Below are 22595 nucleotides of genomic sequence, written 5' to 3' on the forward strand. Positions count from 1 at the left end.
CCAAGGAAAGATACCTCTGAATTTCCAAACATAACTCCTAGAATATCCTATATCCCGTGGATAAAACAGCAACACAGTCATTCCCTTTGTAAATATGTTTCAGTGTTTAAAGTTTCTAGCTCAATGTTTATGCTTAAATTGTACTTTGCATAGTTTAGCGAAGCGTCAAACTTCAACGGTGCCGCCATTTTCATGCTTCAAAATGCGTTTTACTACGCGCGATTTGATTGGTTTGCCACGATTCTTGGCAATACTGGCGTACTATTGGGGTGCGAGTCTTCTTGTAGGTCACGGAAAGAGGCGAGTAGTTACGAATGGAATGCTTAGATGACCTGTGCGAGAACCACTGTATTTAACACTGAATGCTTGTTACGTTTTTATATAAATACTTTTCACAGAATACAGAACATCTTGACAAATCTTGTCATTTTCTAGCTGAAACCATATAGTGGGGTTTTCTCGTGATCCTAGGTCTTACGCACACACAGACACACAGACACTCTGGTAAATAACAACCAACATATAAAATCGTTTATTCAGAAATACTTAATTCCATCACAAAGTCTTAATGTAACTTGATAACAATGTGTATATAAATACTATCACATATTTTGACATTTAAAAGATAAATACTGAATACTGTCACGTCCAGTTTTGAAAGACAAATACAGAATATATAAATATAATTTTGTACAGAAAATATTGAGAATACAAGGAAACAAACATAGTATTGCAACACTTAACAAGAACGTTCAAGAGAACTGTGGGACAGACCAATAATGGAAACATTAATACTGAAAACAGACATCACAGCACTTCGGGGATATCACATCTTTGGGGGATATCGGACCTGTCAGAAATAATACTGGCGAGATACCGCGCTTACAGCTGACATCAGTCTTGTATATTCTTATGAGATGCCAGTAAGGTATATATAAGAATCTCCCCTAAAGATATAAGCCCCTTATTGCATATTCCAGCATGAGGGGAGTCCTCTGTCAGTTATTATGAAGTATATACATGTAAGTAAATATATCAGTCTTTTAGCGACCGTTCATAATTTATGGCTAGGGGAGGTGAAGATGATCGTTATGGAGAAGCATGTACAATGTGGATGACCCCCCAACCCCTAAAATTTATGTACAAAATAAGTGACCCCCTGCATGTAAAGTACAAAATCAATGAACCCCTCTCCCTTCCCATATTTTCTAAGAATAATTTTATGTACAAAATTTCTTACCCCCACTAGTACGTGTGTACAAAATTGCTGACCTCCCCCCCAGCTCCCGAAAACAAAGTGGTTCTTTCCTCCCCCCTGCCATAAATTATGAACGGTCCCTCATCAAATCTGCCTCTTTGAGACGTGTCTTCTATGATTTGTGTTTTGTTTGAAATATCTCCCTAAAGACAACAGTCCTATATAAAATCTTCCTGTTTCAGACGTGTCTTCTATGAGATATCTGTTTTGTATAAGAAGTGTCGACGATGAGATGTAAAGTCTTATAAAATATCTATCTGAATGAGCACTTGTTTGAAGTACCTGCGCAAGATCAGCCGAGAAGAGGCATGAGATCGATGGAGTCAGTAGCACGAAATTCAACATCGATGTTGTTCTTGGTCAGAAGCCTCAAAATGGATCGACTGATATGTTTTTTGACCAATGAATAGGTTATTCGACTGGAATGGTCTGAACCTATGAATGGGTTAACAGGCTGATGTATTCTCAACCAATGGATGGCTTTATTAGACCGGTATGGTCTGAACCAAATGGACGGGTTTATCAGGCTGTTGTGGTCTGAACCAATGAATGGGTTTATCAGTCTGGTGTGGTCTCAACCAGTGGATGGGTTTATTAGACTGGTTAATCTCAACCAATGGACGGGTTTATGAGGCTGGTGTGATCTGGACCAAAGAATGGGTTTATCAGGCTGGTATGGTCTGAATCAATGGGTGGGTTATTTGACCGATACGGTCTGAACCAATTAATGGGTTTATTAGTCTGGTGTGATATGAACCAAGGGATTGGTTTATCTGGCTGGTATGGTCTGAACCAATGGACGGGTTTATTAGGCTGGTGTAGTCTGAACCAATGTAGGGGTTATTAGACCAGTGTGATCTGAACCAAGGAATTGATTTATCTGGCTGGTATGGTCTGAACCAATGGATTGATTTATCTGGCTGGTATGGTCTGAACCAATGTAGGGGTTATTAGACCAGTGTGATCTGAACCAAGGAATTGATTTATCTGGCTGGTATGGTCTGAACCAATGGATTGATTTATCTGGCTGGTGTAGTCTGAACCAATGTAGGGGTTATTAGACCAGTGTGATCTGAACCAAGGAATTGATTTATCTGGCTGGTATGGTCTGAACCAATGGATTGATTTATCTGGCTGGTATGGTCTGAACCATGAATGGGTTTATTTTTCTGGTATGGTCTGAACCAATGGACGGGTTTATTAGGCTGGTGTAGTCTGAACCAATGTAGGGGTTATTAGACCAGTGTGATCTGAACCAAGGAATTGATTTATCTGGGTGGGATGGTCTGAACCAATGGATTGATTTATCTGGCTGGTATGGTCTGAACCAATGGATTGATTTATCTGGCTGGTGTAGTCTGAACCAATGTAGGGGTTATTAGACCAGTGTGATCTGAACCAAGGAATTGATTTATCTGGCTGGTATGGTCTGAACCAATGGATTGATTTATCTGGCTGGTATGGTCTGAACCATGAATGGGTTTATTTTTCTGGTATGGTCTGAACCAATGGACGGGTTTATAAGGCTGGTGTGATCTTAACCAATATATGGGTTATCAGGCTGGTGTGGTCTGAACCAATATATGGGTTATCAGGCTGGTGTGGTCTGAACCAATGGATTAGCTTATTGGATTGGAATTTTCTGGACCTATGTTTGGGTTCTTAGAGTTGTCTGGTCTGGACCAATGTAAAGACAAGCAGACATGTGTTGCTCTGTACCACAAAATTGACCGGTAATGGAAATAATGTGAATCCGGACCAGCTTCAGGTTTAGTACACTGAACATCTTTAAGTTGAATACTCTGAGTGAGAGTCTACATGACATTGTGAGATCGTAAGTAAGATAGTACGTATGAAAGGCACTCCTGGTGACATGTTTCCTACAGCGAACCGTGACTAAGTTACTGACCTTTACACTAACATCGCCCAGAACAGCAGATCATAGCGGTATAAACTTCTATACGTACATATACGTACGGTATACTTCTACATAAAAACAGATACACAGACAGACGTACGGGAGTACTGATGGACAAGCTAGCGTGTGCAGGTGCACCCTGGGGTACTGAGCTTTACATGATCATATAAAACAATACAAATCATTAAACTGAAGCTGCAGGGACTCACGCGAAAACAACGACGTCTTGAACGTTAATACCACTGAACGTCTCCAGCTTCCCCGTCGTTGTGTATAGGAACATTCCAAATGATACACGGGATAGTGTAAGCCATGTTGCTCTCTATGTCGGTGATGTAAAAGCTGTTGCTGTTGGTGGCAATAACGTAAACTGTTTCTGTGGCCCTGTAAGCCATGTTCCTACACGGGAGGGTTTGTGGTGGTTATCGTTATTGATGTTGATGCTGTGGGAATTATTTATGTTGAATGGCGGTCGTGTTAGTCTTGTTGTAGGTGTCGTTGATATAAGTGTTGATGTTGCTGCCGCTGATGAAGGTGTTGTGGCTGTTGTATCCAGTGAGGTATATGTTGTTGGTGTTGCTGCTGCCGGTCACTGGTGTTGGTGATGTGGTGTTTTAGTGTTGATGCTGTTGTTGCCCGTCATGTAGGCGTCGTTGCTATTTATGCTTTGACGTGGCTGTTCTTTCGATGCAGGTGTTGCTGTTGAGGTCGGTCATGTAGGCCTCGTTGTTGTTGTTGTGGGTCATGTAGGTGTTGCTGTTGTTGCCGGTCATAGAGGAGTTGTTGTTATTGGTACAGTGCTGTAGGGGCTGTTGCTGTTGCTGCCGGTAATGTAGGCGTTCTTGCCGGTGACGTTGATGCTAATGTAAATACAAGAGTGAGAGAGTTTGGTTTTACGCCGCTTTTTGCAATATTCCAGCAATATCACGGCGGGGGAAACCACAAATGGGCTTCACACATTGTGCCCATGTGGGGAATCGAATCCGGGTCTTCGGCGTGACGAGCGAACGCTTTAACCACTAGGCTACCCCACCGCCCACAAATACAAGAGTGAAGTGTTGATGCCATTGTAAATACAAGAGTGAAGATTGCCTGCAATGTTGAGATAAGAGTGTCCAAAGTCAATACTGTTCAACACAGCGGCCTACACCGATCAGTCCATGTAGACTTCTGTCTGTCGACAGGTGTTAGCCCTCACTCACCAACATCCGCTAACGTGAAGAACGGCATCGCCTTGTCGGAATGTTTAATCCCAATGGTGAACCGTGGACTGGCCTGCTTGCCATACAACAACTTATCACTGTCATAGGCCCCGGGACCTGGGTTTTGTTGCTTGTAGCTGGGAAGATAGTTCCGACCCTTCATTGTCACAACAGGTGCGCGCTTTGTAAGAGGGACCGGGGTTCCGTACGCAGCCGGCCCGGGGGACTTAGACCAGTCGTATGCGAAACCAAACTGGTCCCTGCCCCTGAGAGCGACTGCCCGACCCCCCCTGTACATAGGGATGTCCGAGCCGAGGGTGGATGGTATGCTGTACGTCGTAGGGCCGGGGTTGGCATCGTCAAAGTTGGGAAATGATCGTCGACCAAAGCTGTAGCAGGGGGCGCGCTTGTCGCGGGGGGAGCCCAGACTGTCGGTCCGGTAGATGGGCCCTGGGGAGAAACTGGCAACAGGTCCTAGAGAAGATAGAATGTTGTTGTAAGACGTATAATGTTGTTGTTGTAATGTCTTTATAACATTTATTACATCTATATTGAGAGGAATAGAAATGGAATTTCCATTTTATTAAGAGACAGGTGAACAAAAGCTTTTGAGGATAGTAAATGTCTCGTTAAAAGCTGTACTATATAATTCCCAGAGGGACAAGGTGATTGTCATGGAAACAACAAAGCCGTTGATACTATTGTGATGGCCAGGTTCTGCCCTTACAGATATGTGGAAGTGCACTCACTGGGACTGGGTCTTCCGGCTATGGTGATGCCCTTCTCCCTCTCACGGCCGTACTTCGTCACCCTGCTGTCGACATTGTACGCCGGACCAGGACTGTCGTCCTTGAACTCTAGAAACAAAAATTCATAGAATGGCGACGTGGCACTGGTTGATCAAAGATGCGGCTAGTCAGGGCATTCATCAGAAATCACGTCTGTGTTATTCAGTCTGCTTTACTTGAGACTTCGTTACCCTATTTGAGAACACAGTGTGTCAACACTGATATCAGTGATCCATTCATAAAATCTTCACCATTGTTCTCCTTTGACGCGTGATGGAATCTGTTTCCCAGAAAATCGTGACTGAGTGTTCTATATCATGTTGACGATTGTGAATACTGTCAGATTTTACTGGCGCATCTGCATAATTTCTGTCACCACAAGCATGCTCTCACCAAACCAGTGACGATGTCAGCACACATCTATTTTCACTACCTGATCGTTATCTTCGTCATAGCTACTCTACATACTCTCGCGATATTTCTTACCATCCACGACCATAATCTCTCTACAGCACCGCTACAATTCAGACAGCTTATCACTAGCATCACGATCCACACCAGGCTCCAACACCTCAATCCACACCAGGCTCCACCACTACAATCCAAACCAGGCTCCACCACTACAATCCACACCAGGCTCCACCACCACAATCCTGACCAGGCTCCACCACCACAATCCACACCCGGCTCCACCACCACAATCCTGACCAGGCTCCACCACCACAATCCACACCCGGCTCAACCACCACAATCCACACCAGGCTCCACCACCACAATTCAAAACAGGTTCCACCACCATAATCCAAACCAGGCTTCACCACTAGAATCAAAACCAGGCTCCAACACCTCAATCCACACCAAGTTCCACCACTACAATCCAAACCAGGCTTCACTACTACAATCCAAACCAGGTTCCACCACCATAATCCAAACCAGGCTCCATTGCCACAATCCAAATCAGGCTCCACCACCACAATTCAAAACAGGTTCCACCACCACAATCCAAACCAGGCTTCACCACTACAATCCAAGTCAGGTTCCACCGCCACAATCCAAACCAAGCTCCATTGCCACAATCCAAATCAGGCTCCATCACCACAATCCAAACCAGGCTCCACCACCACAATCCAAACCAGGCTCCACCACTACAATCCAAACCAGGTTCCACCGCCACAATCCAAACCAAGCTCCACCACCACAATCCAAACCAGGCTCCACCACCACAATCCAAACCAGGCTCCACCATCATAATCCAAACCAGGCTTCACCACTACAATCCAAACCAGGCTCCACCACTACAATCCAAACCAGGCTTCACCACTACAATCCAAACCAGGCTCCACCACTACAATCCAAACCAGGCTCCACCACTACAATCCAAACCAGGCTTCACCACTACAATCCAAACCAGGCTCCACCACTACAATCCAAACCAGGCTCCACCACCACAATCCAAACCAGGCTCCATCATCATAATCCAAACCAGACTCCACAACTACAATGCAAACCAGGCTCCATCATCATAATCCAAACCACGTATCATCACAATCCAAACCAGGCTCCAACGTCGGATGATACGAAGGAAGCTGTACAACTGAAATACTCACGCGAGTATCTGGATCCAAAGCTGTATGCAGGTGCCCGTTTCATGCGCGGGTCATGCCGCTCTATCCCGAGCGTCGCGGGGAGGGAGTAGGCCGTCTCTGCCATCGCACCTGCAAACATTAGGTGAAGACATACAAACAGCTGTACGCAACATGTCGTACCCACTATAGGTACCTGTCGTCTAACGTAGCTCAGTTCTCTGAGCGGAATTCTGTCACTTTGCGATTTCTAATACACATGCTCTTTGGACATCTCTTAGCTGCCCAGAAGGGAAAGTAGATCGCCGACGACTACATGTAGAATAAGCCGGATTCGGAAACAGTAAAGTCAGCGTCGTCCCGATTTAAAACCGACACGCAACCACGTGGCTTAAGGGGCGGTGGGGTAGCCTAGTGGTTAAATCGCTAGCTCGTCACGTCGAAGACCCGGGTTCGATTCCCCACATGGGTACGAAATGTGAAGCCCATTTCTGGTGTCCCCCGCCGTGATATTGCTGGAATATTGCTAAAACCGGCGTAAACTATACTCACTCACTCACGGTGACTCACGTTTGATAATTTTTTAATGTAATTTTAAACATATGTTCTTAATGTAGGTTGAGACTTTAATGAATGGTCTGCCTATCAGTGGCACTACACAGTGATAATTAATTCCACAAAGCGAAATACATAGTTTTGTTAGTAAACGCCTCACTCAGCAATATTCCAGCTTTATAATGGCGATCTGTAAATAATCGAGTCTTGACATCAAATCCAGTGATTAACATCATGAGCATCGATCTACGCACTTGGAAACGATGACATGCGTCAACCAAGTCAGCGAGTCTGGCCAGTAAAAGCGAGTTACGACAAGCATGAGTTGCTGAAAACCAGTTCTAACTCTGATCTTACTCAGACAGAATGAGGTATCGCGGTACCTCCGTAAACCATTAATTCATGTTGGCCCAAGTGTTTGAACAAGTAGCTCTTAGGACGCGTAACACCCCGGTACAAGATCTAGTTCCTTGCAAACGGACTGCTTGAGTTGAGATTATAGAAATCCCTTTAAAATATACTGTTAAAATATCAGGATAATCGAATCCCGTCTTGAGATTTTATCACACCTGTGATACGTTTAACCCTCCCAGACTGAGCGCAGGTTTACAGCCATCTAGCAGTGTGAAGTACCGTTGTGCAACACGTGATTGTTGATGTTGACAAACTTCACGGATAACAACTTATTTTATTTCGTGAGTGCGACGTTTCGATACAGATTATTGTACCATTTTGCTGCTTAACAACGGTACAAGAATATGTATCGAAACGTCGCACTCACAAAAAATTAATAAGTTGTTATCCATAAAGTTTGTCAATATTGTACATCCCAACTTTTAAAATGCCGGGGCGGTGGGGTAGCCTAGTGGTTAAGGCGTTCGCTCGTCACGCTCAAGACCCGGGTTCGATTCCCCACATGGGTAAAATGTGTAAAGTCCATTTCTGTTGTCCCCGCCGTGATATTGGATTAATGCTAAAATGGGCGTAAAACTAAACTCACTCACTCACTCAATGCTACTCAAAGACGCTACGTGATGGTAAGTAGACGACTTGGACAACCAGCGCTGTAGGATATAAGAGCGGCAATTGAGTAAGTAAGTGAGTGAGTGATGTATATGTGAATTAGTGAGTGAGTGGACTGGGTTTCTGTATTTCTCTGTCTATTGTTTAGCCGCATTGGTAGATAACGTCTTCATACATGCTAACACCGCCATATAGCTGGAATATTGCTGAGTGCGGCGTAAAACTAAACTCACTCACTCACTCATACATGCTAACTGTTACCACTTAAGTCAACACTAACTGGTACATACATGGATACCGACATAGATACGGGTGTATTAACAGGTATATACGGGTATGTTGACAGGCACATACTGGTAATCTAACGGGCTAACGGGCACGTACGGGTATGTTAACGGGTACATACTGGCACACTATATCAGAGGGTTTAAACACATACCCCAGAAGGTACATATTGGTACACTTACGGGTGCGTGCTTGTACACTATAGGGTTTAAACATATACCTCATAGCGTACATTCTGATAAACCAGAGCCGTTAAACATACACCACGGATGGTACATACTTCTGATACTGATGCATTATAGGACTTAAACGAACAATCCAAAGGTACAAACTGGTACACTAACGGGTACGTACCATGTTGGTATGATGACGGGTACACACGTATATCTAGCTGGATACACGGCCGGGTGCATTCTGGTACACTAACGGGTACGTACGCTGAACGGATACTTACAGTTTCATGCACGAGCAGCATATACTGCCAGACAAAATGGGTACATACTGATACTCGGGTACATATGGCTACATCAGATATACTTACATTATCGACAGTACCCTAGCATGTGTGGTCTCAGCTGTGTCAGTCGCGACACTCAGCCATGATCTCGCCACTTACTCTATAAATCACTTTCCCCATGTCTCGCCACTTACAAGACAAATCCTCTACCTAAGGTAACAATCACGTCTATCATTCCCAGAGGATTACCAGGAATTAACTGAGCTGTATTTGGGCCGTTTCCCACCGAAGTTTTACTAATCTGGAAGATCACTCAGAACATGTCCCCCCTAAACCTTCCCCCTTTCCGACCCAGCAGCGTCAGTCAAGTCAAGTCAAGTCAAAGATATTTATTGTACTTAAGGCCTCCGGCCCATATACAAGTAATACAAGTATATATACAGCACATGTTACAGACATTTCACAAAGAAATTACAGTTCAGATAAGATATTGCTTCTAAGGAAAACAGCATGTTGTACATAAAGCGCAAGATTACGTATTACATTTTCATTTTTGGAGGATAGAATGGAAGCAAAGGCAGATGAAGGATATTTTAACAGGTAATTATTTGGGATATATTTTTTTCTTAAAGTCGAGGGACTGTCCCTCCACTACTGCCGGGTGATACTATACACTATATCTACTGGGGATACGCTACAGTAGGGTAATACATGGCGATATATTTATTGCTATTGATTGTCAAATACTTATAGGTATCAACGGTGGGTATTTTTCCTATCCAAACAAGGGTTGGCAAAGTCTAGTTTAGTGATCCCTTAAGCGTACCCCAACGTACTAAAGTGGCTGTGTTATCTTGCAGATCGGCACGCCGTGCACGGGGTGACATAAACATTGCTCCTACACAGCTGGTGATATAAACCACGCTGACTTTACACATGTGTATGTTTAGAAATGATAACAGAATCGCGATTTAAGTGCACAGCTGACAAGCAATTCCACTTGGGGTTGTATTTGTTTGGGGTTGTGTTAACTCTTGTACATACAGTTTTTTCACTTCCACGATAGACCGCTCTGGTCGTAGTCAGAAGGCCTTACTCAGCCACCTACAGTAGATGTTTATATTATGTACAGTATGCCTCAAATCAGGCATACTGTAAAACATGGAGTGGAGTCTTGGAGTGGGGTCTTGGAGTGGAGTCTTGGAATGGAGTTTAAATGTAAATATTTTGAAGACCGAGTTTGTTTTGTTTTGATCATAAGGGAAACTAAACCAGCGCATTCGTTCCAACATCTGTAGCTGGTTATCAGTTTTATCAGAAGGCAGGAGTCATTTTGTATACACTTATCAATTAGCCCTGTCAACTCCAGAAATGTCATTCTGTAACTGTATTAACTGCGGGTCCTGTTCTGGGGCTTTGTTGACATCAAGAAAAAAATGTGTATGAATAGATAGGAAGGATGGATGTGTCAACGCGTAGATATGATCGACAGGGGAACTAGCTTGGAATTATACGTACAATAAGTTGACAAAGACGAAGGATAGGTTGAGTTCAAACTACTTTAGTTGGTTGCACAAGCCAGGACAAACATTAGTAATAGTATACATGAATGAGGTGAGTGGAGTTCTGGCTCAACACAAGGGCGCTTCCTACGAGCGGCATTATCCTGCTCGTGGATTAAATAATTGCAATCAAGTTTCACATGGTTTGGCTACATAGTTTTTTATCTTTAGGAATATTTGAACGATGGCTGTCCTGAATTAGGCGCTATAACAGATGAATGTACGGATGGAAATGATTTACAACCTATAAACCAAATACTAATAATGGCATTATTTATTGCCCGATGAAGGACATGCATAACATTGACACATGCAAATGCACATTTGTGTAGAGGAAGCCGTTGTAAGGGAAAGGTACAGAAATACGGTCTATGCTAAGACATATTACATAACAAAGAAATTGATAACATAAGATACATAGCACTATATTATTCAGGAACAGGAATTTTTTTGTCAGTGATGGCAAACGTAACTGTTGCAATGTCATAATTGTCTTGTTTTTTTTTATAAAAATAGTTATCTTTCTACATCCTTGAACTTACAAACAAAAAGCAAAAAGAAATACAGTTGAATATTTTGCAAGCTGGTTGTTAGTGAGTCTCATCAGTTCTCTGTGCCTTCGAAAATCTTAACTTTCTGTAAGGTTATGTATGGGCAGTCCATTGGAATGTGACAGATAACAGGCAACACATCACTGATACGATCTGCCCTCAGAATGGCAGAAAGCTAAGCCAGTGCTACTGAGGATTGCCATGTAAACATTTTCACACTCTTGACTACGTTGCTGTCTACAAATGAAAGCATAATTGCTGAGAGTTTGAATTTGTGACAAATTATTAAGGAGTTTGGAGAAAACTGACATAGCAAACATTTCTATGACAGTTATAATAATAGTAAAGACATTTTAATAGTTGGCACATAACAGACATTCGATGTACTTGTAAAACCAAGTCAAACATTACTAGTTGATCATGCACTGCATCTTGAAGATAAATATATGAACATCTTTGACATCATACTTCTTATGCACTTCAGGCTTGCCCATCTTTTCCATATCAGTCTCACAGTATAGTATTGGTAGACATGACTTGTTATTCAGTGTCCTCAAATACAATGAACATTACATTGTGAAAACGTTAAGTTTTTTTAATTTCTCTTTGTGAACAAGAGTCAGCTGTTCCCTTAATTCATTATGTATGAGAATATTCTTCATCTCAAACCCTGGATCCAATCGCCTTGCACAGTGAACATTTAGATGGAAATATGTGTTTTGCAAGTTAACCGTTGTTTTCTTTTCTTTACTCCTCGGGCTGGTGTAAACACGATGATCAAATCTCTTCCGAAGCAAATCGTGAGGTGGGGACTTATGTCTTTTATTGAATGGTTGTCCACAGCCATAACATTTCTTAATATGGCCAGCCATGAATGTCAGGTGAAATGGCTGGGTGGGGTAGATGAATGACTAGCAGAATGCACGTGACCACTGTATTGAAGTAGTTCAGACGATATGGAATTGGATTTACCTTTCCTTCTTGATGTGGCCTTATCAATTGGATAAACTGGTGTAAACACCCTTATGGTAGTAAATATAGTAATACTGCAATATGAATCCTTGCATAGCCAAGAATCTTTCCAACATAAAATGTCTACCCCTTGAAAGTGCAAATATATTTTCCAGTTAAAGTATTGTAGACATTGTATTCACGTTTTTATTGTTATTTGTTGTCAATATTTCTTTTTTAAAGAAATTAATGAACTATTTTCGAGGAATTACCGTTTTCCAACTACAGGATGTTTAGTTCTGATAAACATCTACAATGTCAATGCCTTGATAAAGTTCCAGGCAAACCCTTTTCCAAGAATGAATGACCAGTCCTCAACCCATGACACTTGACAGCCTTCCCAGGGATTCAGCACAAATTTCAGTATGGCAGGATATATCGTTCATCGTTTAGATAGTTTGTTTTATAAATATGTCACATGTAACATATTTTGAACTGAAAAGATTTGAAATAACATCAGGAGTCCCATCAGCATAATATAAACGTGAATACAGTATTGTTGTTTGGTTTTATGTTTTACATAACAAATAGCACAAAACCATCTACCCATTCATGATTTATATACTTGTATTAACTTTCCCTCATAAATATCAAATTTCAGAAATAAAACATAACTATCTGGACTGTAAATGTGTTGGATTATCTTTAGGATTTGCATCTCTATGTATAGATATGAACAATGACAATTTCCCAAATGTGTAAGGCAAGAAAGACTAATATCTAAGATGAATTAGATAACATATTTATTGCATAGCAGTCAATGAAGGAACAGTGGCAATATCCTGTATAAACTACAAATATAATATATATTTGTAAAAAAATTAGGTATTTCAGCATGTATATGAATTTGCAGTACTTTTTTAAACCGGTGATTCAAAAGGTATAAATGACAACTGGGAAGAGCCATTAATGGTATATTTCTAAACAGTAATCAGTATTTACTGAAGTGGCAAGTGCACATATACTCCAGACTCCAGACTCCACTCCAAGGCTCCACTCCAAGACTCCACTCCATGTTTTACAGTATGCCCTCAAATCAGAGCATTTATACATTTCACCACTAAATTTTGTTGACTAAAACATATTATTCGGGGCAAGGCAAAAAAACTAGTCCCTCCGCCCCTCAAATACTGTGTTAATAAGCGAATATATATTTTTAAACGTTTTACTATAATAAACCGCATAATCACTGCACTTGTACACAGCGGATAACATTCAAATTAACGACATCAGTAAATGTAGTATGGTGTGATTAGCCCTCACTTGTTTGTCTGGTCTGTTCATGCGGTTGCGTGTCAAGAAACACATACTTTTATAATGCAAATTGTGTTCATGTGTTTTTCACGGCTAATTTCAGTTTTACGTCCAATGGAATCTGTTTCGTTCGAAAATCAAAACTGGTTATTCTCGTTCGTTAAAATTTCACAGTTACTGATTATCTGGGGAAGACCGTTCTTTTCTTGGATGATAGACTATAGCATCCCTATACTAGTCGCTCTGTAAATATGGGGGTAGCGGGAATCTCTTTCTTGTTACTGTTGATTGTCCGGCCTTTATGTTTTACAGTAGCAATACATGCACAATTCTATTCTATCCAGCAGACCATAAGTTCCTTGTACTCTTTGTATTGCATTTGTTTGTTTGTTGTTTAACGCCACACTCGGCAATGTTCTAGTTTATGGCCGCGGTCTGTAACAATATTTAATCCAGTGATCAACAGAATGAGCATCGATATACGCAATTGGGATACGATGACATGTGTCAACCAAGTCAGCGAGCCTGACCACCCGATCCCGTTAGTTGCCTCTTGTGACAAGCATGGGAAGCTGACGACCAGGGTGCCGTTGTACAAAGCGATCTTAGCGCTAAGGTGACCGTAACTCCCATACCTTAACATAGACCTAAGGTGGTCTTAGTGCGAAGGGTGTTTTGTACAACGGTACCCAGTTGTTCGCGGGTCTTCGCACTGTAAATAGGGAGAAAGTGGTGATTTTGAATCTGTTTCGTCGGAAAATCGACACTGGTTATTCTCGAGCGCTGACGTTTTATAGTAATTATACATCTAACAGACCACCGTTCTCTGCTTGTATGACAGACTATTATCACATCTCTATATTCGTGGCACCGTTAATAAGGAGGAAGAGGTGGTGACCCAATCACGATCCTGGAAACGTCAGCTTCTCCCACCCAGACACCAACCACCCGTGCAACAAGTAACAACCGCTGTTGCTCGACGTAGGCGTTGTCCTTGGTAACCTTGGTCACGGTTGAGGGGCTAGCTCGATATTGCGAGTAGAGTAAGTACATGCTGACATCCTAACAACAGATGAGCAGGTCACGACGTCGATACACCGTCGGTGTTGCTGTCTCTGGGGCTGTCTGTGCTGCATCCAACAGTCGACGAGCCATGCTATATTGTCAGGAGTATCGAACTGTTGTTCCAGGCCACAGACCCGAGGCTGGTTAACGCTGCTTCGTCAGGAAATTAAGAGAGAGCCCACTTCCGTCTACAACTGCAGCTACTTCACAGTGTCAACGTCTTCCTCTTTAAACACCTTCATGTAATCATCAGAGGATCCAGTTGATGACCATCGGGAACAGGATGGTTTCGAGGAACATGAGTGGGTGGGGCTTAACGCTTACTCAGCACATTGATCGTCCTACAAAGTGTACGTGTACTCTGAGTCAAGCAATGATCGATTGTGTATCTTCCTTGGTGGTCAGCTAACCAACACTTGTAAATACTTAATTACCATTGTGACCACATCAATGTTTCAGTTGCCTCTTAATGGGAATTAGACTCCGGCCATTTGGGGTTCTAGCTAGATTCAGATACCTGATACAATAGTTTATTTGTCTGCTACCCAGGTATCATTACGTTTATGTCTACAAAAAGATAACATCTCTCTTTACTATCGATCTATGAAGGTGCCCCTCTTACAATCGATCTAAAAAAGGCCTGTCTACCGATCTATGAAGGACCCCTCTTACAATCGATCTAAAGAAGGCCTCCTGTCTATCGATCTATGAAGGACCCCTCTTACAATCGATCTAAAAAAGGCCTGTCTATCGATCTATGAAGGACCCCTCTTACAATCGATCTACAAAAGGCCTCCTGTCTATCGATCTATGAAGGACCCCTCTTACAATCGATCTACAAAAGGCCTGTCTATCGATCTATGAAGGACCCCTCTTACAATCGATCTAGAAAAGGCCTCCTGTCTATCGATCTATGATGGACCCCTCTTACAATCGATCTAAAGAAGGCCTCCTGTCTATCGATCTATGATGGACTCCTCTTACATTCGATCTAAAGAAGGCCTCCTGTCTCTCGATATATGAAGGTGTCTCTCTTACAATCGATCTACAAAAGGCCTGTCTATCGATCTATGAAGGGGCCCATCTTACAATCGATCTATAAAAGACAAATCTTCCTGTCTATCGATCAACGGAAGACCTTTATCTCCCAACAATCCTTCCACAGAAGACCCTTATTCCCCTCTATCTAACCATAGAAAGAACCATTTTCGATCGATCGACTGAAGGCCTCATTATTCCCACTAGTTATCAAGAAAAGATTATCCTAGTTACCCTCGTCATTATTCTACGGAATACCGTACTATTTACATCTTACTAATCACCATCATTTGACCATTCTATTCATCTCCAGCAACCCTCACCATTATCTACGGTAGACATTGCCATTCCACATGTTTTCTTGATAATATAAAGTAAACTCGTGTGTTATCGGCGGTGCTATAATATATCAAGAGCAACCTTCAGTAAGAATACACAGCTGACATGAATGCAGTATATTTAGCTATTTATTAATAGTATACTATTGATTTGTAATATAGACGGTTGACACGTATATAAGCCTATTCATTAACAACATCTAACAATCTGTAATAGATGTCCTTTACTAGTCATTAATAGAAACCGTGACAAATATACATGGTTATACAGTTGACCTGACAACTCATTAATGTGTATTCTTCTAACAATCTGTAATAGATGTTACTATCCTTTACTAGTCATTAATAGTAACCGTGACCAAATATACATGGTTGACACGTGAACAGTTGACCTGACAACTCATTAATGTGTATTCTTCTAACAATCTGTAATATATGTTACTATCCTCTGTGGGTCTTACTAGTCGACAACAGCAGCCCTTACTGATTATATATATACACGTGTACAGTAGCTCCTGCACATGTTTAGACGTACACTTTATTATAAAAATTAAGATATATAAGAAAACCCAAAATTTCGGCAGGCATCGGTGTTATAATCAAAACTTGAGTCCGCCAGTCTCTAGTCCTTAGGGAATTCTTCCTTAGATACCGAACAACTGACAAAAGTGAGGGAAAATACAGACGTTTCACATCACAGATAACGACACTAAACCTAACACTGTTCTAATGTATCCTGTGGTCAAGCAAATTCTGGCCCAGTGGTCTGTTCAACAAACCAATCTTAACACTTCGAATATCGGGATTTATCACAAGTTTTACGCTAAGATCGCTTTCTGAAACGAAAACCTGTGCAATATAGAGGGGCCAAGAGAACACATATATATTACAAAATATACATATTACGTAAGAACAACATTACGATGTATTCGTAAGTAAGTTTGCAAAAAAAAAAACGTTTTCAGTGAAAGATAAAAGGAATCGAATTACAACCTACCTTGTCCCTTTGCTGTGTTACTGAGATGTAATTACCTAGTAACAAGGGTACATGCGACCACTTTTAACAGAACGTGTGTTTACCCGCAACTCGTCTCCCTGCCTGTCGTGTGTGAGCGCCATTTAGGCTGTAATGGCGCCCGAGATGTCCACTCGGATAAGCAATCGTAACGATTCTTTAAACATCAGAAGTGTCTAATTAAACACGTGTAGTGTGAAGCGCGTGCTGGCGACAATGACGTGGAATTAGGGCAGGTGTATGTTGTAATGGGTGCGGAGGGCTGGTATCTTGTGTTGACATAGTGTTTCTGTGTAGATCTGTACCAGACGGCTGGTATAATGGTAAGCTAACAGTCTAATTCACCTCCAGCACGGTAGGGGCAGGGCGACACTAGCAACATACATACAGACTTGAATGTGACACTGTTTGGTTGCTACACTATCTGGTGTATTACACATATAGCAATTATGTGGGATGTATTTGAGATATACGATATTTCATATTTCTATATGCCATAACAGTAACTACGTAAATGAAAGAAGCGTGTGTTCTTGAACTTTACCAGAGACGGTTTATGACATTTCGTGTCAGATACCAATTCTTCCTTATTTAGACAACCTTACAGCAGCAGAATGGTACCACATGGTGCACATGATTGGAGGAATTGTATGGGACTTGAGTACACTATGAGGCCTCCAACGGCCTTGTGAACAGTATAAGGGTGTATGGATATTGTGTGCACTATAAGGATATATGGATATTGTGTACACTATAATAGTATATGGATATTGTGTACACTATAATAGTATATGGATATTGTGTACATTATAGGGTATATGGACACCCTATATTGTACACTGTAAGGGTATATGGATATTGTGTACTCTATAAGGATATATGGATATTGTGTACACTGTAAGGATACAGTATATGGATAATGAGTACACTATAAGGACATATGGATAATGAGTACACTATAAGGACATATGGATATTGAGTACACTATAAGGACATATGGATATTGAGTACACTATAAGGATATATGGATATTGTTTCCATTATAAGGATATATGGATATTGAGTACATTATAAGGATATATGGATATTGAGTACATTATAAGGATATATGGATATTGAGTACATTATAAGGATATATGGATATTGAGTACATTATAAGGATATATGGATATTGAGTACATTATAAGGTGAGTACATTATAAGGATATATGGATATTGAGTACATTATAAGGATATATGGATATTGAGTACATATAAGGACATATGGATATATGGATATTATGATATATGGATATTATACACTAGGATATATGGATATTGAGTACATTATAAGGATATATGGATATTGAGTACATTATAAGGATATATGGACATTATTTCCATTATAAGGATATATGGATATTGAGTACATTATAAGGATATAGGATATGGATATATAAGGATATATGGATATTGTTTCCATTATAAGGATATATGGATATTGAGTACATATTGAGGATATATGGATATTGAGTACACTATAAGGATATATGGATATTGTTTCCATTATACATTATATTGAGTACATATATGGATATGGATATTGAGTACACTATAAGGATATATGGATATTGTTTCCATTATAAGGATATATGGGTATTGAGTACATTATAAGGATATATGGATATTGAGTACATTATAAGGATATATGGATATTGAGTACATTATAAGGATATATGGATATTGAGTACACTATAAGGATATATGGATATTGAGTACATTATAAGGATATATGGATATTGAGTACATTATAAGGATATATGGATATTGAGTACATTATAAGGATATATGGATATTGTTTCCATTATAAGGATATATGGATATTGAGTACATTATAAGGATATATGGATATTGAGTACATTATAAGGATATATGGATATTGAGTACATTATAAGGATATATGGATATTGAGTACATTATAAGGATATATGGATATTGAGTACACTATAAGGATATATGGATATTGAGTACACTATAAGGATATATGGATATTGTTTACATTATAAGGATATATGGATATTGAGTACATTATAAGGATATATGGATATTGAGTACATTATAAGGATATATGGATATTGAGTACATTATAAGGATATATGGATATTGAGTACATTATAAGGATATATGGATATTGTTTACATTATAAGGATATATGGATATTGAGTACATTATAAGGATATATGGATATTGAGGTCCATTATAAGGATATATGGATATTGAGTACATTATAAGGATATATGGATATTGAGTACATTATAAGGATATATGGATATTGAGTACATATATATATTGGATATATGGATATTGAGTACATTATAAGGATATACATGGATATTGGAGTACATTATAAGGATATATGGATATTGAGTACATTATAAGGATATATGGATATTGAGTACATTATAAGGATATATGGATATTGAGTACACTATAAGGATATATATGGATATGCGTAGCATTATATCGGACATATGGATATGTGGATATTGTTTCCATTATAAGGATATATGGATATTGAGAACATTATAAGGATATATGGATATAGAGTAGAATGTAAGGATATATGGATATTGTGTCCATTATAAGGATATATGGATATTGTTTCCATTATAAGGATGTATGGATATTGAGTACACTATAAGGATATATGGATATTGCGTACATTATAAGGATATATGGATATTGAGTACATTGTAAGGATATATGGATATTGAGTACACTATAAGGATATATGGATATTGAGTACATTGTAATGATATATGGATATTGAGTACATTATAAGGATATATGGATATTGTTTCCATTATAAGGATATATGGATATTGAGTACACTATAAGGATATATGGATATTGTTTCCACTATAAGGATATATGGATATTGAGTACACTATAAGGATATATGGATATTGAGTACATTGTAAGGATATATGGATATTGAGTTACATTATAAGGATATATGGATATATATGGATATTGAGTACATTATAAGGATATATGGATATTGAGTACATTATAAGGATATATGGATATTGAGTTCATTATAAGGATATATGGATATTGAGTACACTATAAGGATATATGGATATTGAGTACACTATAAGGATATATGGATATTGAGTACACTATAAGGATATATGGATATTGAGTACATTATAAGGATATATGGATATTGAGTACATTATAAGGATATATGGATATTGAGTACACTATAAGGATATATGGATATTGAGTACACTATAAGGATATATGGATATTGAGTACATTATAAGGATATATGGATATTGAGTACACTGTAAGGATATATGGATATTGAGTACATTATAAGGATATATGGATATTGTTTCCATTATAAGGATATATGGATATTCTTTACATTATAAGGATATATGGATATTGTTTCCATTATAAGGATATATGGATATTGAGTACACTATAAGGATATATGGATATTGAGTACACTATAAGGATATATGGATATTGAGTACACTATAAGGATATATGGATATTGTTTCCATTATAAGGATATATGGATATTGAGTACACTATAAGGATATATGGATATTGAGTACACTATAAGGATATATGGATATTGAGTACATTATAAGGATATATGGATATTGAGTACACTATAAGGATATATGGATATTGAGTACACTATAAGGATATATGGATATTGAGTACATTATAAGGATATATGGATATTGAGTACATTGTAAGGATATATGGATATTGAGTACATTGTAAGGATATATGGATATTGAGTACATTATAAGGACATATGGATATTGTTTCCATTATAAGGATATATGGATACTGAGTACACTATAAGGATATAGGGATATTGAGTACATTGTAAGGATATATGGATACTGAGTACACTGTAAGGATATATGGATATTGTTTCCATTATAAGATGTATGGATATTGAGTGCACTATGAGAATACAGGATATTGTGTACATTATAGGGTATATAGACACTCTATAATGTACATTGTAAGGATAAATGGATATTGTTTACACTGTAAGGATAATGTGTACACTATAAGGGTATAAGGATAATGTGTACACTATAAGGGTATATTGATATTATGTGAACTATAAGTATATGGGGATATTGTTTACAACATAAAGATGTAAGGATATCGTGAACACTGTGAGGTTATGCGTATATTGTGTACAAAGTATAGAGGAAAACAGTGCTAGTACTCGTCCCAGATTATGCCAGAAAGTCCGTGATCCCTGATAGGTCGTAAGGTTTGTCTCAAAACCCGATAAAGAACGTTTGATCTGCGATTTGAGTTCAGATCGATATCGTACCATAACTTCAACATAAAAACAAACACAGATTTCGACCGATTGAAAGAGACATGTTTTATAAATAAGCTACAGACAACTGCTTTGATCATGAATATATGAGGTGTGATTTTGAGAGGAAATAACTATTTTTCAAAATCAGGAAGATTACTAGATCTTTGAGATGAAAATCAGGACATCAGATTTTACTTAAATTCGAGATGACACCATCATTGAAAACATAACACATGACGATTCTTGGGAATTGCGTTGTTTGTGATTATATTTATCTTAGATAATACAGTGAGACTCGTGAAACTCGTTAGTAAGGGATAGACCATCTGATATATAATCTGTATTGGTTCTTGAAAAAAATAGGAATACTTAAGAAATTGTAAATTCATTGTAGTAAGATAGCTTTTAATTTTTAATTTGGCTTTAATTTTTAATTAGTGTTAATTAACAAAATATACGGTTTTGCAGCTGAAACAAAAAAAATTCCCAGCAACCCTTGAACACCCAGTATATCAACTAGTCTGTCCCAAGGTGAGTCCAAGAAACTTACTTTTCTTATTGCTTGTATCCAGGTGAAGGGTCCGACTGCAGAGTATCCAACACAGTATTCAGTATCACAGTCGAAGACGGTGTCTAAATATTGTCACGCATACTATCCTCTGTCTCCCGAACCCCGCGACGTGCCCTCGTGTGATCGATGTGTCGCTGATCTACCCAGCACTCACTGACTTACTGAGAGCGTCAAGTGAACGCTGATCAGCCAAGTGTGAAACTGGCGGCTGATCGATCTGACACACCGGGGGGTAGGAAGAGGTGTTGTGAAGGGTACATGCTGTACAGTGTTGGATCATTGTTACAGGGTGGATGTTGTACAGTGTTGGATCATTGTTACTGGGTAGATGTTGAACAATGTTGGACATGGGTTGCTGGGTAGATGTTGCATATTGTTGGACATGGGTTGCTGGTAGATGTTGTATAATGTTGGACATGGGTTGCTGGTAGATGTTGTACAATGTTGGACATGGGTTGCTGGTAGATGTTGTACAATGTTGGACATGGGTTGCTGGGTAGATGTTGTACAATGTTGGACATGGGTTGCTGGTAGATGTTGTACAATGTTGGACATGTGCTGCTGGGTAGATGTTGTACAATGTTGGACATGGGTTGCTGGGTAGATGTTGTACAATGTTGGACATGGGTTGCTGGGTAGATGTTGTACAATGTTGGACATGGGTTGCTGGGTAGATGTTGTACAATGTTGGACATGGGTTGCTGGGTAGATGTTGTACAATGTTGGACATGGGTTGCTGGGTAGATGTTGTACAATGTTGGACATGGGTTGCT

At 39.5% G+C, this 22595-nt stretch overlaps 1 protein-coding gene across 4 annotated transcripts; it reads right to left on the reverse strand.

Moving 5' to 3' along the window:
* Positions 1-2714: 2714 nt before the first annotated feature.
* LOC124282462 (outer dense fiber protein 3-like) lies at positions 2715-21968 on the reverse strand. 4 transcript variants are annotated; one of them, XM_046718470.1, is made up of 4 exons: positions 21802-21968; positions 6774-6881; positions 5128-5235; positions 2715-4852 (listed from the first exon to the last, which is right to left on the reverse strand). In XM_046718470.1, exons 2-4 carry the CDS (start codon positions 6874-6876, stop codon positions 4371-4373), a joined length of 693 nt encoding a protein of 230 aa, XP_046574426.1. In that variant the 5' UTR covers positions 6877-6881; positions 21802-21968; the 3' UTR covers positions 2715-4370. The 4 variants fall into 4 exon arrangements, with proteins under 4 accessions (XP_046574426.1, XP_046574445.1, XP_046574433.1 ...); XM_046718489.1 differs by lacking the exon at positions 21802-21968 and adding an exon at positions 16969-17107; XM_046718477.1 differs by lacking the exon at positions 21802-21968 and adding an exon at positions 16886-17107.
* Between the last annotated feature and the right edge of the window lie 627 nt (positions 21969-22595).

Source organism: Haliotis rubra, unplaced genomic scaffold (genome assembly GCF_003918875.1).
Source record: "Haliotis rubra isolate DU_JTF1 unplaced genomic scaffold, ASM391887v1 Scf109, whole genome shotgun sequence".
In the NCBI taxonomy this organism is placed as follows: Eukaryota; Metazoa; Mollusca; class Gastropoda; order Lepetellida; family Haliotidae; genus Haliotis; species Haliotis rubra.

Bases quoted from the DNA above. Each gene is read 5' to 3' on its own strand.
- LOC124282462 (XM_046718470.1), bottom strand. From the start codon at position 6,876: ATGGCAGAGACGGCCTACTCCCTCCCCGCGACGCTCGGGATAGAGCGG. The intron at 5,236-6,773 runs GTGAGTATTTCA...TTTTGTTTCTAG, and splicing joins CTTTGGATCCAGATACTCGC to AGTTCAAGGACGACAGTCCT. The intron at 4,853-5,127 runs GTGAGTGCACTT...TATCTTCTCTAG, and splicing joins AGCCGGAAGACCCAGTCCCA to GACCTGTTGCCAGTTTCTCC.